The sequence below is a fragment of the Lissotriton helveticus genome, chromosome 1_2, assembly GCF_964261635.1.
Source record: "Lissotriton helveticus chromosome 1_2, aLisHel1.1, whole genome shotgun sequence".
In the NCBI taxonomy this organism is placed as follows: domain Eukaryota; kingdom Metazoa; phylum Chordata; class Amphibia; order Caudata; family Salamandridae; genus Lissotriton; species Lissotriton helveticus.
In genome coordinates, this window is record NC_136058.1 from 458,871,901 (window position 1) to 458,894,146 (window position 22,246).

Genomic DNA, 22,246 nt, shown 5'->3' on the forward strand with positions numbered 1-22,246 from the left:
GTCCTGTCCTGTGGGTGGGCTGTCCTCTGATGGGGGGGTCCTGTCCTCTGATGGGGGGGTCCTGTCCTCTGAGAGGGGGGGGCTGTCCTCTGAGGGGGGGGTCCTGTCCTCTGAGGGGGGTCCTGTCCTCTGATGGGGGGGTACTGTCCTGTGGGTGGGCTGCCTTTGTGGGGGGGTCCTGTCCTCTGAGGAGGGGGGCTGCCCTCTGGGGGGGGATCCTGTCCGCTGAGGGGGGGTCCTGTCAGCTGAGGGGGGTCCTGTCCTCTGAGGGGGGGTCCTGTCCTGTGGGTGGGCTGTCCTCTGATGGGGGGGTCCTGTCCTCTGATGGGGGGGTCCTGTCCTCTGAGAGGGGGGGCTGTCCTCTGAGGGGGGGGTCCTGTCCTCTGAGGGGGGTCCTGTCCTCTGAGAGGGGGGCTGTCCTCTGATGGGGGGGTCCTGTCCTCTGAGGGGGGTCCTGTCCTCTGAGGGGGGTCCTGTCCTCTGAGAGGGGGGGCTGTCCTCTGAGGGGGGTCCTGTCCTCTGAGAGGGGGGCTGTCCTCTGATGGGGGGGTCCTGTCCTGTGGGTGGGCTGTCCTCTGAGGGGGGTCTGTCCTCTGAGGGGGGGCTGTCCTCTGATGGGGGGGTCCTGTCCTCTGATGGGGGGTCCTGTCCTCTGATGGGGGGTCCTGTCCTGTGGGTGGGCTGTCCTCTGAGGAGGGGGGCTGCCCTCTGGGGGGGGATCCTGTCCGCTGAGGGGGGGGTCCTGTCCGCTGAGGGGGGTCCTGTCCTCTGATGGGGGGGTACTGTCCTGTGGGTGGGCTGCCTTTGTGGGGGGGTCCTGTCCTCTGAGGAGGGGGGCTGCCCTCTGGGGGGGGATCCTGTCCGCTGAGGGTGGGGTCCTGTCCGCTGAGGGGGGGTCCTGTCCTCTGATGGGGGGGTACTGTCCTGTGGGCTGCCTTTGTGGGGGGGTCCTGTCCTCTGAGGAGGGGGGCTGTCCTCTGGGGGGGGTCCTGTCCTCTGGGGGGGGTCCTGTCCTCTGGGGGGGGTCCTGTCCTCTGAGGGGGGTCTGTCCTATGAGGGGGGTCTGTCCCCTGAGGGAGGGGGGGTCCTGTCCCCTGAGGGAGGGGGCGTCCTGTCCTCTGAAGGGGGCTGTCCTCTGAGGGGGGGGCTGTCCTCTGGGGGGGCCCTGTCCTCTGAGGGGGGTCCTGTCCTCTGAGGGGGGGCTGTCCTCTGGGGTGGGCTGTCCTCTGAGGGGGGGGCGCTGTCCTCTGAGGGGGGGGGCCCTGTCCTCTGAGGGGGGCGCCCTGTCCTCTGAGGGGGGGGCTGTCCTCTGAGGGGGGGTTCTGTCCTCTAAGGGGGGCCCCCTGTCTAAGATGCTCAGCCTTGCCGTCTCTATACTGCAGTCTTTCCTGTCCGGGGGTGTCGTGGGGGGCTGCATCGAGCTGATGTGACTGAGATTTGTTTGTCCAGCGCCACAGGGAGGGGTTGAACCTGTGAGATGTTGACTTTATGCTCACAAGGGATCTGAGGAGACCTTCTTCAGGGGTGTGGCTGCATGGTGTCCATGTTGCAGCGTTCACCAGTTGCAGAGGGCGGAGGCTGGAGCTCTGTGTTGCTGGGAGTGAGGCACAGCCATCATTTATGGCTCTTGGGGACCCTTGTTGCTCAAGGGGGCATCTTTGATGCAGGCGGTGGAGGTTGGTGGTTTGAGAGAAAGTTCAATGTTAGTTATTTTATCAGAGAAAAATGTGGCAAATTCTTCACAGTGCTTGTAAAGTCATCGGTTGCTTGTTGTGCTGCGGGCCTAAGGGGTCTCATTATTTCCAGTGACTAAAGGAGAGTGTCACAGACAGACGCGTCAGAGTGAGTGCAGCGGAACGTACAAGAGTGCGGGTTGAAGCGAGTAAGAGTGCCAGAGAGAGAGAGTGTAGTAGTGGTAAGAATAGGAGAATGAGCGTGAATGTAGGCGACTGAGTGAGTCAGAGTTGGAGTGTTGGCAGGAAATCAAACATCAGTGTAGAAGAATGAGTGTCTGTAAAATCCTAGACTGCTGCCTGCACACAAACGCCAGGAGTCCGTGCACCCTTGACACCTTTCTCACTAATAAGCTGTTTCTTTTTCTTTGGGGGGGGGGGGTAGTTTCCCACCAGGGCAGCTTCCCTGAAGGTTACCTGCAGGGTGCCAGATAATCAGGCAACTGAAGCATGCAGGATGCAGAACAAGCGTGACCAGCCAACAGCCATTTCTTTGTGACTTTTATTGAAGTATCACAGTTGGACCTCCCCTCCCACTTGAAGGGCTAGAGGCAGGAATGTGCAGTATTCTTAGTCACTTGGACGAAGTGAGGGACTACAATTAAGGGAGGGGGGATTCATTTTACCAAGATAAAAAAATATATATATATATACACACACTGTTAATGTACTGTTACCACACTAACCCCATTTTAACTGCTAAGCAGTGAGGAGCCGCTCTATAAAACAAGACGTCAGCCGTTGCTTCCCTAAGAAATGGATCCGAAAATGAACAATCCCCCTGAGTGGCGCGTGTGCACCACAGGAGATGTGCTTTGAATTATCGCGCCCGTGTCTGGGCAGTATAATTGAAACCACATGACGGCCTATTGGTGTTTATTACGCGTATTAAGCACGTAATAGACACCAATAGGCCGTGAGCAGACCAATGTGCCCGCCTTTGGCCAATAGCGTGCAGTCTTTCATTAACCCCTTCGCTGCGGCAGCTATTCCGCCGCAGCGCTAAGGGGGAGGCGGTGCCGCGCGGCGCTCCGGTACTCGTGACGGAACGGTTCCGTCACGGCCCCGCTCGCTCTTTAGAACGTCAGTGCAGGCGCGGCGAGCAGGCCGTGACGGAACCGTTCCGTCACCAGCACAGCCCACACGAGGCTCGTGACGGAACGGTTCCGTCACGAGCATGGGAGGGTTTAAAAGACGCACGCTAAAGCCAATGGGGTAGCTGAAAAGGAAACGCACATGCACGAGCGTGTGCGATTCCAGGTCAGCTTGATTTCCCCGTTTTTCACCTAGAAGTCTTGCGAGACCTAAAAATACTTCTCAATGCAGTGATATCATCTGATATACTATGGTGAAACACTTGTGCACGTGAATGAAATACAGCTTTTGAATTTTGAGCAGACTATCACTCTTTTACTGCAAGAAGTTTTTAAAATGAGGGTAGTTCTAAGGTTAAGCAGTGCAGGACACCATAGTTATTAATTTAGTTAACTTAAATTAACCTTGAAATAAATGACTTTGTTTAATATTGTTTTTTTTATGTTAGTGCAGAGTTGAATAAACAGCAGCTCAGAGCTGCAGTTTACACGTGGGCTGCATTTTAAAGGTCAGGAGGGTCGCAGGCCGCCCCGGGCCATGCTTCGAGTATCACTGGAGTGCACTGCGACAGGGATTCAGTGCGTAGCCCAATGTGGTGGCAAACTCGGGACTTTTGTTCAATGCTTTAATATTACACGTTTCTCCATAGGGCTGCATGCATTTAAAAATATAGGAGCGGGCAAGGACCCTGGTGGGCGGCCATTAAAACATCATCTTCCCTATACTAATGAATCCCATATGATCAGGGATGGAGATGTTTTTTATTAGCTTTGCGTCTTCTACTCATTCACAATCCATTATGGGCTGTCATTGCCTCTGTTTAAGATAAAGAACACAGGCCTGTTAGGGTTGGACAGGCAGGGAATCCGTCACAAATGCAAAGCTTATCCCATCTCTTATTACCACTGCATTATATCCTAAACCACCTAAATAAAGCGGACGGATATCTGTCAGGTTTGTGACAAGAGTATCCATCAAATGTCAGAAGGATCTTACCAATGACTTACACAGAGCAGAACGACGACAATTCCCAATGCCCCACAGGTGCACCACCTGTTCTTTCTATTATTTACCAAATAGAGGTGCACTAAGGGGGGAAGGGGGAAAAGGAAGAGACCGCCTGTCAACAGAGGCTTCTTTTCCCGAGAGGTGTTCCTATCTTCCGAACTAATGCAGATAGACGTGCCACAAACCCTTTCTCGTGGAGGTTAGAAACTGCAAAAGAATACAAACATTTGTTATGCTTTCTATCTAGTCTTCTCTAACTTCTGTGCTCAATTAATCACTTAATTTACATACCTAATCAGTCTAGGACGTATGGTCCTCTCCTATATATTGTGAGTGATATTCTTTCCTGTATATAAGCAGTTTTTTCTTCATTCACATTTACAATTTCACATCCACTGCTCTTTTACTTTACTTTTAATTCAGTTCATAACCATCTGCAATTGTTTTATGTGTTTTCCTTCCAGAGGAAGTGCTTGTGTGAATCAGGAGGACGATGGAAGGCTGAGGCTGATGAACTTTTGCACCCTCGGGTAAGCGTTTATCTTCTTGTAGTGAATAGTTCTTATGAACCACTTAAGCGTTCTATTGTTCCTTAAGTCAGGGGGTTTTATCGAGAGAAGGATAGATCAGTTAAGTTATATTTCTTAACTTGCGGACTGATTCGTTTAGCGTTATACAAGCTTGGACACTAATCTCGCAGATATAAGGTTAGGTTGGTGGTATTGTACTAGGATATGGCGCCTCAGGGGACTGTACACCTTACTGTGTTTGTTGATTCTATCTCGGGAATGGTGCTATAAGGAGAAGAGAACCACACTTCCTCTTCTAAATTAGGCCAAGCCTAAACAGCATTCGAACACTCCTTAGCACACATTACAGTATTCAGCACAAGTTTGCATATTTGTATTCCACTCATACATAGGTTACGCAAATTAAACAAAAACTTTTGAGGTCCTTGTAATTCAGGTTGTTCTGCAGGTGTTGTTTATTATTTTGATCGATGTCACAGCCAACACGTGTTTCGTCAGTAGGGAATGTAACCCTTGACTTTTTCAAGGCTGTTAGGTGAGAAAAGGTAATATATTTGTAACACTTTCGGTTCCATTTGAACAGATTGTTGTTATACATCATTTTTATGTTACTCTAGCAGGCGGTGGTGGGTTTTATTAGCAATGCTCATATACATTTGTGCATGTTAATTTACGGGAAGTTGTATTTAAAAAGCAACCACAGTTGTACATGATTTGCTCTCCAAACTTGAGAGGTTTCTCTAGTGCACCCATTGAGATATGGAGAAATTAGTGATTCGTTTTGTCATGCTCTTAAATTTTGAGTTTTTAAAATTATTTAGTTGTGCGTTGTGAAACTAATTACCGGGGTGAAGATTTCAGTTGGTGAGGTCTAATAATATGCTATAGTGGCATGCGTGAAGTAAATGTGAGGTAAGTGCCCTGGGTACCTATTTTCCTCGAGTGTTCTTTTTTCTGTGTGAAGAGAAGAGGATCATGGTAGGGTTATAAATATGATCTCAACTCCTTAACATGTAATAACTATGTTGTGATGTCTCCAATTTTGTTATGGTCTGTCACTCACCTTCCTTGAGGTGATAATTCCAACCCTCGAAGGGGTATCTGTTAGGGGACCTCGGTTTGTTTGTAGATTGATCTTCCGTTATATGCCACAGTATCGGTTTGTTTAGAGGCAGCTGTAAGTCAATATGATGTTTTATTAAGATTTTGTTCGTTTACAAATCCTTTTGGTGATTCTAAATAATTAAATTCAGAGTTCGCCATTAAATATTTAGGTTAGTGAGTTTAGCCTTTATACGGCTGCTAGGAAAGTGTCAGATGGTCCATGACACGTGCACTTATAAATGTGATTACGTGTGGTTCTCACCATTATTAGATTAGCTGTTCTTTATAATTGCTATATATACTGATATGTTGTAGATATTGTTACAAGTGCCATTTCACAGTGAGCTCAAATAATGGCCATCCGTGCAGGTTAATCTTCTGATATCTATACCTCCACCAAGTACGTCGTGCCCCTCACAGTTATGAGAGAGACCTGACAGCATGGTTAGGCTGCAGGTTCTCCCAACGCGCCCTCTACACCTCGTTATTCGAGTCTCCCTTGTTAGCTTACCTTTCGCTTTTCTTATTATCGAGTCCTCGAGTGTCCCCGCTGCTCCGTATTTCGGGTGCAGTAATCTGTCTCCTGTGTTTCGCGCTAATGTTTTCCAACCGGGAACGCCCTGAGTCACGTGATTCGTGACCGTTTCCGGTTAGGTTTCAACAGTGTTCATGTTGTTTAGGAAGTATCCTTGCTAACGCGGCGGCCATCTTACCCTATCTGCTATCATAGGGTGGCGTAGACCTAGGAGTCTTTAGTCGAACCGGTTGCCACTATATTATCCCGATAGGTAGTTATCTCGGATTTTGCAATAAGGTTCTCACCTCTCCCTTGATCTCACACTTTTTTGTGATTTGTATCAATGTTTATTACAGGGGGGGGGGGGAGTTTGGGAAAAGTGCTCCTATGTGCTCTTATGTGCTCGGTTTCGTGAGTACATTTTCATTGTACCAGTATTTTATTTATTGATTCTATTGATTACAGATTACAGTGTCTATTTTCCTGTGACTGTTGATCAGGATTTGTGTTAGCTCGTTTTTGACGCGCAGTGCTTTCTTTTCGTGCGGTGTGGGTACTATAGTGGTATGGTTCCTATTCTCCATAAAAGAAGGGTACAGTACAAAACTTTTGCCACAAGGTGGTCTTATCAACGTTATATTATTAATAATAAAAAAATATATATAATAATAGTAAAATATCATACATTTTGTTGTTATGGTGCACACATATTATAAAGTCATGTCATTCTTGCAAAGGGTGGTCATCATTGCACATGTTAGTATATTCAATCCTCAGGTGTCTCTTAACTTTTTAAAGTGAATGGGAGATGGTATACATTTGTTTGTTAAGTGTTCAGTACATATATGTAGATAGCAGTCCACAGTCATTCTGTTCATGTCTGGTTATGATGTTTGTCTACTGTGTACCCAGAAAAAAATGATACTCTGGGTCAATATTAAGACCGTGTTCCACACTTTTCAGAGTCATGATCCAAGTTGCCTCTCTCCTGCGTAGTGACAGTTCCCTATTGCCACCTCTTGGATTACAGGGGGTGTGTTCAAATCCAAAATATTTGAAAGAGCGGTTAGTAGTTTGTTCGGGGCATAAGGACATATGTGCAGCTACGGGGTATCGCATGTCTCCCTGTTTTACTGCCCTGATGTGTTCATTGATCCTGTCCCTTAATGGCCTCTTGGTGCTGCCTACATATCTTTTACCGCATTTGCAGTCTAAAGCGTAGACTACATATTTGGTTAGACAGTTAATGGTACTAAGGATACGGTATTTTTTGGTGTTATTTGGTCCTTGGAAATCTTTTTTCTTTTTGTAAGCCCATTTACAGGCTGCACAGCTCCCACAGCTGTAGAACCCTGGTTCTGATAGCCATGTGTTCTTTTTATGTGCTTGGGGATAGCTTGGGCTTAGTATGTTTTTCAGTGTTCTCCCTCTTCTAAAGGTTATTGTTGGTCTCTCTGTTATATGTTCCCTTAGCATAGTGTCTGCCCTTAGTAGGTGCCAGTGTTTGTTTAGACTCTTTCTTAGGATTGTTGCCCAGTTATTGTAACCAGTTACGAGTCTGATTTTGTCATCCTTTCTTTTTTGCCTCTGCTCCTTGTCCCTTAGTGTGTCTGTTCTGCTTATTGTGTCTATTCTTTCAGCTGCTTTGAGCAGATGGTTCCTTTTGTACCCTCTATTCTCAAATCTTTTGATTACCCCTTTCTTCTGAGTTTGGAATTCAACTTCATTGCTGCAATTGCGGCGAGTCCTGATTAGTTCTCCATAAGGGATTGCTCTCTTTTGGTGTTCTGGATGTGCACTCGTTGCATGTAATAGGGAATTGCACGCTGTGCTTTTCCTGAATAGTCTGCTTTGAATTGTTTCTTTTTCTATATAGAATTCTACATCAAGAAACGCAAGTTTCTTATTGCTAAATTCCATTGTGAATTGTATATTTTGGTCATTGTGGTTCAGGTACTCATGGAATTGATTTAGTTTCTCAGTTGTGCCTGTCCAAATCATGATGCAGTCATCAATGTATCTGCCCCAGAACAGTATATCATTGTTCCATTCTGATGCCGGTGCGCCCCAGATTCTAGTTTCTTCGAATCTCCCCATCACTAGATTAGCGTATGAAGGCGAAAATCTAGAGCCCATGGCCACCCCTTGTTTTTGTCGATACCATTGATCTTTATATAAGAAAACGTTGTTATCCAAGATGGTTTCTACCATTTCTAAGATCATCTCTGTGTGTGACCATGCACTTGCTGGTCTCTTGTTCATCATTCTCCTTACTGCTGTAAGCCCCGTTTCCCTCTTTATGCATGTATATAGGGAGACGACGTCTAGTGTGACCAATAGCATGTTCTCTTCCCATGGTAAGTCTGCCATGATGCCCAGTATGTGCTTTGTGTCCCTGATGTATGAGGGGAGATTTAGCACTAAAGGTTTTAGGAACATGTCCACAAATTCTGATAGTCTCTCTGTTGGTCCTCCTATGCCTGATATTATTGGCCTTCCTGGTGGAGAGGTTAGGTGTTTGTGTACTTTTGGCACTGTATAAATGCATGGGTACTTAGGCCTGTCCACTTTCAAATAGGTTAGTTCATGGTCATCTATGAGACCCGACCCATGCCATTTTTTCAGTAGTTTGTTAATGTAGTCTGTGAGTTTCCATATGGGGTTGTCGGCCAGTTTTTCATAACATTCATTGTTGTTTAGTTGGGTGAGAATTTCACTGTCATAGTCTGTACTTCGCATTATCACCATATTTCCCCCCTTGTCAGCTTCCCTGATCATGAGTTCTCTGTTCTGGCTTAGTTCTAAGAGGGCTCTTCTTTCTCCCTGAGATAAGTTGTCCCTGTGTAGATGTTTGACAGTGTTCTTAGAGTTGTGTTTCTCAAGATCACATGTAACGGCTTTAAAGAATAAGTCTATATTGTTACCAGATGTGAGTGTTGGTGTCCATGTTGATTTCTCCCTAAGGCTACTGGTGATGTTGTAATCAGTGTTTATGTCAAGATCCCTCATAATTCGGTCCGTTAGTAACACCTCATCTTCACAATCAGTTAGTGATAATAGTAGTCGGGCATCTACAATGTCTTGTATACAGTAATCACCAGTCGTCATCATACCCAAATTTGGCTGCAATTCTTTATTTATTGTTTTGTTCATTTCGAAATGTTTTTTCAATTTTAAACGTCTTGTGAACTTGAACAAATCAATTTTGGTTTTACAAAAATCACCAACATCATTTTGACAAAAACTCATGCCTTTTTCTAGCACAGAAATCATATCATTTGTAAGCACAGAGTCACTCAGATTCATTACAGTTACATTCCTTATTTCTTCTGGTTCTGGTTCCAGGACCTGGTTCTCACCCCTTGTCTGTCTTGACCTGTTTCCACCCCTTTTGCCTCTCCTTGTCTTCCTTGTTGCCCTGTATTCCTGTTCTCTCTGTTCCCCTTTTTTATTCTGTTGATTTCCAATAAAAAACTATTGTTAGGGTCAGTTGTGCCTCTAGCTCCTTCACTTTCACTTCCGGTAGAATTAATAGTATCTATGGATGTTGAACTTGATCCTACCGAAGCGGTCTCACTCTGGTTTTGGATATTTGTTTTGGGGACCAGGTGATCATATTTTTTAGCGAAGGTGAAAACCCTCCCGCTTAGATAGTCACGTTCGTCTCTCTTTAGTTTCCTGCTTTTCCTTTGTTTTATGTCTATGACATGTCGTTGTATTATATCGTTTAGTATCATATAATTTTTGTTGGTCACATCAGGCTGGTTAAGTTCTTTTATTTCTAGTTCCAATTTATCAATATCAGCTTGTAGCTTGGCCACCTTTCTTTCACAGTTTTCAATAAGGATGTTCATTAAGTTATTAGAGTTACTGATTAGTTCTTTCTCCCAAGCTATTAGGAGATCCGGTTCCAGGTCCTCATAGGTTGGAATTATTTGTGATCTGAGGCCTCTTGGAACTCTTTTGACCTTCACATATTGTTTCAAAGTTGCCGCGTCCCACCACCTAGATGTTTCATTAATTTTTAGCTTTTCAAGTCTTACAAATTTCTCTCTAAGACCTTCATTTCTGGGGGGTTGCAGGCCTTGTCCTGCTGAGGTACTGGCTGTTTGGTTTCCCAAATTGTTGAATAGGTCTTCGGCCTCTCTGTCTCTATTAGTTCTATCACTATTTGTTGAAGTCATGGTGGTCCTTAGAGCTGCCCCTAGTTTTGACTTAGAGTTAAGGTTAGGTTGGTGGTATTGTACTAGGATATGGCGCCTCAGGGGACTGTACACCTTACTGTGTTTGTTGATTCTATCTCGGGAATGGTGCTATAAGGAGAAGAGAACCACACTTCCTCTTCTAAATTAGGCCAAGCCTAAACAGCATTCGAACACTCCTTAGCACACATTACAGTATTCAGCACAAGTTTGCATATTTGTATTCCACTCATACATAGGTTACGCAAATTAAACAAAAACTTTTGAGGTCCTTGTAATTCAGGTTGTTCTGCAGGTGTTGTTTATTATTTTGATCGATGTCACAGCCAACACGTGTTTCGTCAGTAGGGAATGTAACCCTTGACTTTTTCAAGGCTGTTAGGTGAGAAAAGGTAATATATTTGTAACACTTTCGGTTCCATTTGAACAGATTGTTGTTATACATCATTTTTATGTTACTCTAGCAGGCGGTGGTGGGTTTTATTAGCAATGCTCATATACATTTGTGCATGTTAATTTACGGGAAGTTGTATTTAAAAAGCAACCACAGTTGTACATGATTTGCTCTCCAAACTTGAGAGGTTTCTCTAGTGCACCCATTGAGATATGGAGAAATTAGTGATTCGTTTTGTCATGCTCTTAAATTTTGAGTTTTTAAAATTATTTAGTTGTGCGTTGTGAAACTAATTACCGGGGTGAAGATTTCAGTTGGTGAGGTCTAATAATATGCTATAGTGGCATGCGTGAAGTAAATGTGAGGTAAGTGCCCTGGGTACCTATTTTCCTCGAGTGTTCTTTTTTCTGTGTGAAGAGAAGAGGATCATGGTAGGGTTATAAATATGATCTCAACTCCTTAACATGTAATAACTATGTTGTGATGTCTCCAATTTTGTTATGGTCTGTCACTCACCTTCCTTGAGGTGATAATTCCAACCCTCGAAGGGGTATCTGTTAGGGGACCTCGGTTTGTTTGTAGATTGATCTTCCGTTATATGCCACAGTATCGGTTTGTTTAGAGGCAGCTGTAAGTCAATATGATGTTTTATTAAGATTTTGTTCGTTTACAAATCCTTTTGGTGATTCTAAATAATTAAATTCAGAGTTCGCCATTAAATATTTAGGTTAGTGAGTTTAGCCTTTATACGGCTGCTAGGAAAGTGTCAGATGGTCCATGACACGTGCACTTATAAATGTGATTACGTGTGGTTCTCACCATTATTAGATTAGCTGTTCTTTATAATTGCTATATATACTGATATGTTGTAGATATTGTTACAAGTGCCATTTCACAGTGAGCTCAAATAATGGCCATCCGTGCAGGTTAATCTTCTGATATCTATACCTCCACCAAGTACGTCGTGCCCCTCACAGTTATAGTGTCTGATAGTGTCAGATAGTGTCTCTGAAATTCAGTTTTTTATTAGTGACTTTATGGCACAACAAGATACTTCAGCGCCCTGTCTCAGTGAAGAGACACTACTCTAAATATGAATAGCAGACTCTAGGTCAAGACACAACTCCTCCAGACAGACTCCTTACTGCGACTTAGGACCGAAGAAACTATTTCATTATTTAACTACGCCACTGCCCTGACTGAACTTCACGATGGAGAAACCCTGAGGCTGCTTCCTCAATAATTCACTTGGGTGAAGCGCACATTCTTTAGCCAGCACATGCCTCCATTCCATTTGTGCCTTGGAAGAATAACTGATGGCAGCCCTCTTGAGTTTCCAGCGCTGCCAGCTCATTTCTAAACATTGGTTATATCACCGTTCGTTTCCTTCTTTTTGTCTTTGCTGTCACTCTACTCGCCACTGTTGTATGGCGTTTTAGGATCCGAGCGAAATTACCCGATTCATGTCCTTACATAGGTACAATTCACATACCCTAATATAGGCATAGAAATCCTACCCATATTTAGACATAGTCCATGCAGTCCAAATACAGGCATGGCTACTGCCACCCGTACCAAAACGTCACAATGATTTCTTGGAAAATCGGCTTAAGCAGTCCGGGACCTCTCCTTGCTTGAATATTGGTTTGTCCAAGAACTCATGGACTCTACGAAGAACTACTATTCCCTTGGGGTTCTTTCCTGACGTTATTATGCCCGACTTTCCGTCAAACTAGGCACCTTCAAGGTAGAAATATGCCTTCACTTGCTCTAGCAAGACACGTTGTTTCGGAGCAGTTCGACTATCCACTTGCCCAACGCAGCTCGCTACTGTACCTGCCGAAGGAAACTGACCCTCCAGCTGACTCACTGATCGAGAGGCTGCATTTCTCTCAGCGAGAACCCAGCTCCAGTGTTTCCAAGGTCCCCTTGCGGGGTGTTGGGAAATAGAGTCCCGAGACAGAGATACCAGACCTCCTTCATTCTAAACTAAGGTATGAAGCTGATTAGACCCATAGAGAAATCTTGGATTGATTCTTGGCAAAGAAAAACAAACCTATGCTACACAAATACTTACTCCCTCCCGCGTACTAGACTTAGGTTAGGTACATTGGGTAGGCATATTTTCGATGGCACAAGTTGAGTGTTTTAGCCTGTGTATTTATGTATGTAGTTTTATATGGCTTGAAAGCATACAATGCTTTTGCAGCATTATTTTTTAATACTATTCTCGCTGTACGCATTATACTTTGCAGCCTGCATTATGATTGTAGCAGTTCACTTTACTTGCATGAGAAAGAAGACTGTTCAATAAATCCTTTTATTGAAAACGCCCGTCTCTCTATTTCTCTGCACCTCTGTTGAAACAAAGCATGCACAATTGACTGAGTAAAATATGTATCTATTGTTTCCATGACTCTGAAGATATGTTATTCTTGGGGAAACAAAGTTGTCATGTTTATTGGGTTGTCAGAAACTAATCCCTTCATGTGAATTCGAGAGTTTCTAGTGACCTCTGAGCTATCTGGAACTCACTATTAAGTTTAGTATATTTGATAGAGACCAGTCAACCTCAGTCCTAAATCAAATCTATAGTATATATTATTCTAATGCTCAGAGCCTATTGGGAATATATGGACTACACTACATCACCATTGTGTTTTTGGCCGAGATCCTCCTGGGAATCCTGATATCAATCCACCGAACTCAGACCCATAGTGTTAGATTATTGTTTGGATTTTCCTTATTTTGTTCTCATACAACCCTAATCTGGAATTTTTTTTCAGTCTGACAGGTGATTGAAACACAGAAAGAAAGAAAAAAGAACATGAAATGTTTAGAAGGAACTCCTCTGTACACCTCTATATAAGAACACATGAGGAAATTCCTTTTGATTAAATCAAGAGTCAAAGGAGAGACTTCTCAGACATTGGACACTAGAGCCCCACCGAGGAGATACCAAGTGTGAAAAATAAAAATAAAAGAGCGAAACAACTGAAGATTTTCATCTACGAAAAATCAAACGCATTTCTCATGATTGTGAAAACGGTTTTCAATGCAAAGAATCTCTTCCGGACACCCACAGGCACAGCACACTAAAGAGCTGATATAAGTATATTTATTCCTGCACTTTACCTGGAGGGGAGCGCGAGTCTGTTCGCTGGAATGCACGTGAAACAGGCGACATAAATGTACTGAATGACTACACCGTCAATGTAAAGAGATTAAACAGAACATCAAAATACTGATAAACAAGGACATTAATAGAGGAGATGATATAAATGCGATGAAATATTCAAGGGTTTTATTGGTTGGAGATGAATATCTTAGGATATGAGCCACACAGTTCAGGAAGTTTGTAAATCTTCTGAATTCAACAATACTGGTAATATACAGGCAGAACCAAGAGTCCACCTGAAAAATCACGTAAATGTTCTGATGTGAAATGGCTTTCGCTACAAATTACAGTTTATTGGTCCATCAGAGAAGTCACACTGATGAGAAGCCGTATAAATGTTCAGAATGTGACCGGGCATTCAAAAGAAAGGCAGGTTTATTAATCCATCAGCGATCACATACTGGTGAGAAACAATATAAATGTACTGAATGTGACAAAGCTTTCCGTGTAAAACAATGTTTATTAATTCATTACCGAACACATACTGGTGAGAAACCATATGGATGTTCCGAATGCAGCAAGGATTTCAGGCAAATGAAGTCTTTATTAATACACCAGAACATTCACACCAGTGAGAGGCCACATAAATGTTCAGAATGTGACTCTGCATACATAACAAAGCAAGGTTTATTAATCCATCAGCGAAACCACACTGGTGAGAAACCATATATATGTTCTGAATGTGGCCACGCTTTCAGGCTTAAAGAGCTGTTATCAATTCACGTCCGAACACATACTGGTGAGAAACCATATGTATGTTCTGAATGCAACAAGGCTTTCAGGCAAAAGAATCATTTATTAAGGCACCAGGTCATTCACACTGGTGAGAGGCCGTATAAATGTTCTGAATGTGAAAAGGCATTCACACATAAGGAGCATTTATCAGTGCACGAGCGAATACATACTGGTGAGAAACCATTCAAATGTTCTGAATGTGACCGAGCGTTCATTACAAAACACCAGTTATCAGTACATGAGCGAACACATACTGGGGAGAAACCATATAAATGTACAGAATGTGACAAGGCTTTCAGGCAAAAGGGGGATTTTTCACATCATCAGAGAATCCATACTGGTGAGAAACCATATAAATGTACAGAATGTGATCGAGCTTTCAAGCTAAAACAGTTTTTATCAATTCATCAGCGAACACATACTGGTGAGAAACCATTTAAATGCTCGGAATGTAATATGGCTTATAGACAAAGGATGCCTTTAATAAGGCACCAGAAATCCCATACTGGTGAGAAACCATATCAATGAACTGAATGTGAAAAGGCTTTTAGACGAAAGAATTGTCTATCTCAACATCAGAAAACCCATCTGATGCTTTCTCCTCAAGGGGTCAGCTGATAGGACTTGGGAAAAACCATACTGTGGAGAAGCCATGTAGGCGTTCTGAATATGATAAGGCATTCAATAAAAGAGAATTTATCAAAGCATTAGCTAACACATAATGGCAGGAAACCTCTTCGATATTCTGAATTTAACAAGGCCTTCAAGCGAATGAACTGCTTTTAATTCTACATCAGAAATACAGGATTTTATAATAAGTGTGACTAAGCTGTCGTTTCAATGTACACTTAGGTACATCTAGTTAGGCATCATAGGCGTATAGGTTTTATCTTAATGCATTCTGTATTTCATGTATGTGTTCATTACTATTGCAAAATGGTAAAACTATACAAAGCGTTTTTATTTAACTGCACTGCTGGCCATATTTCTCTGCTACTGTCCAACAGTTGTCGCAACACATATAACCAGTACTAGAATAACAACTGTGCAATGCATTTTATTGTAAATGCACCCAACTGTTCCTTCTATGTACTTCTCTAAGATGAGTGACTGAATGAAAAGTAGCATATTATTTCCACGATTCTGAGGGATCAGGGTTTTATGTTACGTGGTTGCCAGAAGCTATTCCCGTCTTGTCTTCAAGAAGTTTCTAGTGGTCTCTGAGCTAGCTGGTACACCGTAATCAAGTTTAATATACGAGATATTGGCATACTGACCGCAGTCCTATGCCAAGCCTATAGTGTATGTTATCCCAATGCGCAGAACCTATCAGGGAAAAAGGAACTACACTACACTACTTAGGTCCTCGACCAACAATAGTCCTCCAACGCATAACTCTCAGAATTCAAAGAAAATCATGAAAGACTGTTCACTGATGGGAAACTACCTTTACCACGCATGCCCATTACCATGCAAATGCCTTTCCTGTGCATGCCTTTGCAACAAAGATGTAATGACATATCACGTAAGCGAAACCACTGTTTAAAAAGAAATTAAATGTGTATGTGTGTTTGTATAGAAATATATGTATGTATAGAAGAGTCCTTGTGTAAACATTACACAAAAGAAAAGCCAGCACTCCAGTGGTTCTTAATACTGCTTCAGTTTATTGTGATGGCTGACTCGTTTCGGCCTTGCGGTCTTTTTCAAAGCCTCAATGCACAGTGCATAGTCGCAAATTCCTTTAAACCCTTCGATACTTGTGACGGAACCATTCCGTCATGCCTCACGGTTGAGCTGTGCGTATGACGGAATGGTCCCGTCACGACCACACCCAGTTATGGAATGTCCAGCACCGGGGGAAATCGGCGCCGCACGCAAGGTGTTAACCCCTCCCCTGCTGATGACGGAACCGCTCCGTCATCAGCTGCGGTGGCACTGTGCTGATGACGGAGCGTTTCCGTCATGAGCACAGCTCAACCACGGCTGGTGACGGAGCGTTCCATTGAGCCGGCGGGGCCATGACGGAACCGCTCCGCCATGAGCACAGCTCAACCACGGCTGGTGACGGAGCGGTTCCGTCACCAGCATGCGGCCGCCGCGCCCCCTTAGCACTGCGGCGGAATAGCTGCCGCAGTGAAGGGGTTAAAGACAGTGCAAAACAGCTGCAGCACCTGAACATAGAAAAAACACACACACAAATATATATATATATATATACACACATACTCTTTTGGGAGGGAAATGCAATTTACAAAATATAAACTCCTATGAGTTACAGATTCCAAATAAACATTTCCCACATTTTTCAGTTTCATTGCCTCAAAATGAGTAACCGTGATATAAATTGTTATTCAATAAGCCTAGGAACATCTTGGTAATGCAAGTGTGCTTACACTCCACTAAAGACATATTTTTAAAACAATTGGTTGAATTCTGTTTAACATTGGGTAACAATCTTACAAGGAATTAATATGGTTTTCAGAGTTGATGTATCAGCCACTTGGACTCACATGAACTATAAGCTTTGGAAAGAATCATGTACACTTTACATAAGTGTTTATTAATTGTTATTTTTGCCTTTGGGCATTCTTTAGTGGAGTTTGAGCGCACTTACATTACCAACATGTTTTAATAGGCTTATTGAATAACAATTTATATAATGGTTACCCATTTTGAGGCAATGTAACAAAAAAAATTGGGAAATGTTTATTTTGAATTTGTATGCTAAAAAATGTAGACATTTACTGAAAAAGTCAAAGGTTACAGGGGCGGTATAGTTAGGCATTAGCATTTTAAAAAAATTAAAAATTCACTGAAAAAAACAAAGATTATAGGGACGCTATAGTTGGGAATTAGCATTTTAAAAAAGCTTGAAAATGTACTGAAAAAGCCAAAGGTAACAAGTATTTTAGTTGGGCTAAGGTGTCACTCGTACAAAACCAGAGAAATTCAGCTTTTCTAATTAGTGAGCTAACTATAACTCGGGCCCCACAATGCACTGCTTATAACCTTACTGATTCCATTACTCATGACATGGTCAGTGACATCACTGATAAAATCTTAAATGACATCATCCGGTGACTGAGTGTTTTTAAAAAGTTTGAGTGTTAAATTATAAACCAAGATGTATTGGTGATGCCGTCAGTGATGTAATATGTAAGGTCACAAGCAGTGCATTGCGGAGGCATAAGTTATAGTTCGCTCAGGTAACTATAATTGCAGAATTTCACTGGTTTTGTACAAGTAAATTCTGGCCGTAACTATAACGTTCCTCTAACCATTGGTTTTTTCAGTATATGTATATATATATCTGCAAATGTGTGTTGTCACGGCGTGCAACCAAAACGTCAGGGGTGCACGGAAACGCCTGGGTGTATTTAAACAAATCCAACCTTCCGATCGTATTAAACAATGGAACGGCACTCCTCGTAGCTAGTTTAAAGTTCGATTTTATTCCAGTTTACCAGATACACTTCAAAAGCATCAGACGCGTTTCGGCAATTAGCCTTTTTCTCACGACGCCCATGCACAGTGAGCATTGCACATATAATGTTATGCATACTGGAAATGAAAAATGAAAATGCAGGTCACTGTTTTACGTGGCCATTTTATAACATGTTTTTTCTTTCTGCAACACTTTGGTATTTGCCCATTGGGTTTGAATATTGAATCGCAAACACACACTTTTTAACTTTGTGCACGTGATTTATAGAATTCGATGAAATAAAGTAAAAAGAAATAGAAATGAAAATAGATGTGGATACAAACCTCTACAATTCCGCCCAATGGGCTTACATTTAAACTGTCGAATTCAAGAACATTCCTAATATCCTTTATGGATCAATATTAATTGCAAAATTGTGGGGTCATATACAACTCAAAAAATGATTGGATATATACAGACCCTGTCGCTTTGATTCCCTTGTAGAGGACATCGGGACACAGCCCCCACATATGTGTGCAATGTTTTCTTTATTTCGTTCACAATCTGCCACGATGTGTTTCGGCCAAGCCTGGCCTTGATCACATAATGCAGCTTCAGTAAACTACCAACAATTTAAAGTGCCCTGTGCATACATGTGCAACAAATATAGGAAACAGACTATCTCTAAGAGGCTCTTGGGCTGACACTTATACATTGAATATTCCCATGTAGATCAATGCATTTGAGTTGTAGAGAGGGATAAAACATGAATATTTGTTTGAGTCAAAGAATCAAAATCACTCACACCATAGATTGACAGAAGTACTTTTACTAAGCTTTTACTCTTTGCATTATAAAACCAGACACACAGTGTGCTTAGTGTCCCAAGAGAACCTAAAAACGGGGGTATGACGGGGACACTAAAACATTGCTTTCCATTAGAGACCTTGAAGTTGATCCCATCACTATCTCAAACGTTTTGGAAGACTTGGAAGTAGTGATGGACACCGGTATTACGACTGCTCTAAAAAATAGGTCGAAATGTATGTAGAGGTACTTGTATAGCGCACGACTACCCAGAGGCATCTCGGCGCTTGTACGAATACCGCTGAGGAACCCTTCCTGGCCTTTTCCTGTGAAGTGCCCACTCGTGGGCACCCCCAAGGTGAAGCCATGCATCCTAGCGTTATTGGGGCCGTTGTGGAGATTAAGCAAGCTATTGCCCAGATTTGCAGAGTGGGACTCATGATTAGAATAGGCACCGAGGCGAGAGTTATCAGGTCTGAGGAAATTGAGCCCAAGACCCGCCGAGGCGGGAATTGAACCCTGGTCCCGGGCCAGACTTTTGCATCAGGGTATGCTGCTCTAACCATTGAGCCACACTTCTCTACACCTACACGCACTGCTGGCAATAACAGACATATTTTACTAATTGGTTACAGGTGACATGGAGAAACTGGAACAACAGCAATTCCCGGGGTGACAAAGTCAGACATAATTTAAGTAATGGTGAACAAAAAGCCCTGAATGCCTTGATGAAACGGAGATCGACAAGGGTGGTAATATTGTAATAATGAATAGAATTGATTATGAACAGGAAATCATGGGACAACTTGATACTCAATCATGCTATGAAAAACAGACCCAAAATCCCATTTGGGCACTCATGACAATCATAATTAAACATCTCAAGGTGTGGAATTAAAACTATTTACTGGACGATAATGAATATTGGTATCTAGAAATGGATCGGCCGAGATACCCCTGCCCAAAATACACAAAGGCCTCCCTTTCCCACATGGTAGACCTGTTGTGTCCAGTATAAGGGACGACAACGGAGAGATTTTTGGAATATGTAGATATTTTCTTGCAACCCTTTGTGGCAAACTTGCCCTCCACATCAAGGATGCGAAACATACTGAGCCTTTCATCTGATGTGGTCTGGGAAAAGTGTATGACTCTGGTTACCATGGATGTTGTAGCGCTATATACCAGCAATAAGCATGGCATTGGTGTCAGAAAACAGAGACACATACTGCACACAAGATCAGCCAGTCTATGGGAGCACACAAATATGCTAATCACCACTGTTGAATTGATTCTCAATAATGTGTTTCTTTTTAAGAATGAATGGTACAGGCAGATCCAGGGAGTAGCCATGGGCTCCAGATTCTCTCAGCATATGCAAACCTGGTTATGGGGTGGTTGAAGGAAGAGCTCATCTGGGGCCTAAAGGGTGGTCAGTAGACAGTATATTCTCTACTGGGGACGGTATTGATGATTGTTTAATGATATGAACTGGTACTACAGCAAAACTGAAGGAATTCCGTGACTTTCTTAAAACCAATGAGGCAGAAATCAGATTTACACACTATAATAGTAGAGATCGAATCACCTTTCTGGACGCACAACTTTTCACTTCCAACAACACCCAAAATAGACTATACCGAAACGGACCGCCTGTAATTCTCTGCTCCATGTATCCAGTGCACATATGACGAGTCAGATTCAAGCAATACCGTCTGGCGAAATGATGCGTGCTATGCGCAATGCAGTCAGGGTCAAGATTTCCATGCATGTGTACAGGACATAAGTAACCGTTTCACAAACATAGGGTGTGACTCAAAGACTATTCGTGAGGCCAAGGATTTAAGGCCAGACGTAGGTCACCAAATACCGGTCGGCTGTGGAAAATAATTAATCATTGATCACGAGTTACAGTATTTTCAGGTGTAACTGATGTTCCAAACACGTTTCTATTTCATATCCAGAGGGACTCTGCTTTCTTAATTAGCACAAACAATCGTGGCTCTTCAAGTTTTGCCACCTTATGCATATAATTGTTATTAAAACTTTATTCAGGGAGTATTGGCAGAGGTGATTCATTATAGGGCTAAAACCCCATGCTGTAACTTTGCATCCCGTGTTAGATTTGGGATTATACTATTATGAGGATTTATGGGTAATTCTGCCATTTCTGTGCTATTGCCCAAAAAGAGTTATTAAGAAAAATTACTGATATGTGTTTAACAAAGTTGAGAACATGTAAGACACCCTTTTCATTCACTCTTTTCAATTGCCAATATGATTCTTGTATCCCATGCAAAAACTGATACTGTATTGTTACGAGGACAAACATATATTTCTACCAGCACCATGTATGCCGAGCTTTTTAAAAATAAATGACACTGTCTCTTCTAAATCATGTTTCACTAACTTCATTAAAGGGTCCCACATTGAAACGGGACACAAATATTTTTACTGGACATATGTGTGGTTATTCTTATTATGATCGGTGGTTCAGTCCCCTTTAGGATTAATACTAGTTCACTTCTGGCTAGTTTTGACTTGGTCCGATTCTTATTTTGGAATTTATATTTATTCTTTTCTTTTTTTTTTTTTTTAATGAAAAAAAAATTATTTATGTTTTTTTATACACATACAAACAAAACACAGGGAAAAAAGACTTTGTATGGGTGGCCCTCTTACGCGTTACAGGGTAGGTGGTACATAGTAAGTATTTGGGGTGGCCCAAACATTTAAATGCCAATTATGCATCAATGGACTATGGGAGTCCGGTTTCACCAGTTACACCACACATTTTTGACATGACATGCCCACGATGAGAGAGTTCCGTTTTTATGTCCCTCCCGGAAGGATTTGTAACTAGGATTATCAGGATTGTCCGCTCCGATCGGTGCTGCGGACCGTGCCCGCGTGCTTGCGGCAATGCAAGATAAGGGATGAAAACCTCCTCTAGGGAAGTGGAAATATGGTTGCATAGTTCTATATGTTGCTGTAGGGATTATGGGGTATAGAATTGTGGCTAAAGTTGATACTTCTATTGCTTCACAGATTGGTTGGTACACCCCAACAAGGCAGGGGCGTAACACTGGCCCCGCGGGGCGGGGGGGGCCCCGCGCTCCAGGGGCCCCTAGTCCTGCCAAGTGCCACGCATGACCATGTTAAAAATAATTAGCACACATTCAAGCGCTTCCCTCAGTGTCAAGCTCCACTCTAGATGCATTTTGCCCGGTCTGCCCCGGGAGCATTCTGATTCAACAGAGTGCCTCCTATTACCCTCCCTCCCCCCCTCATCTTCCCTTTCCCTTCAACTCTTCCCTATTGGATATGCCCCTTCAACAGATTTGACTTAATACTCTCCTCCCCCTCCTCAACATACTCTACCACCCTACACCTCCCCTCCCCCTCCTCCACATACATTGTTATGTTATGTTATATGCAGTTTTATAACGCGCTCAATTACTGCCGTAGTATCCTGGCGCGGAACCAACCAAGATAGGCTAATTATCTCAGAACAAG

General features: G+C 42.9%; 2 protein-coding genes across 3 annotated transcripts in view; one reads left to right on the plus strand and one right to left on the minus strand.

Annotated features, from left to right (window-relative positions):
* LOC144807734 (uncharacterized) overlaps positions 1–21,180 on the plus strand; it is a 28,874-nt gene extending 7,694 nt beyond the window's left edge. For both annotated transcript variants that reach the window (XM_078673400.1, XM_078673401.1), the window contains exons 2-3: positions 4,301–4,366; positions 13,370–21,180. In XM_078673400.1, the coding sequence (XP_078529526.1) occupies positions 14,029–15,024 (996 nt within the window). In that variant the 5' untranslated portion in view covers positions 4,301–4,366; positions 13,370–14,028 and the 3' untranslated portion in view covers positions 15,025–21,180. The remainder of the gene's footprint in view (positions 1–4,300; positions 4,367–13,369) is intronic.
* LOC144807732 (uncharacterized) overlaps positions 1–22,246 on the minus strand; it is a 770,734-nt gene that overhangs the window by 341,096 nt on the left and 407,392 nt on the right. The window contains 1 exon segment of the mRNA XM_078673398.1: positions 7,319–7,339. Within this exon segment, the coding sequence (XP_078529524.1) occupies positions 7,319–7,339 (21 nt within the window).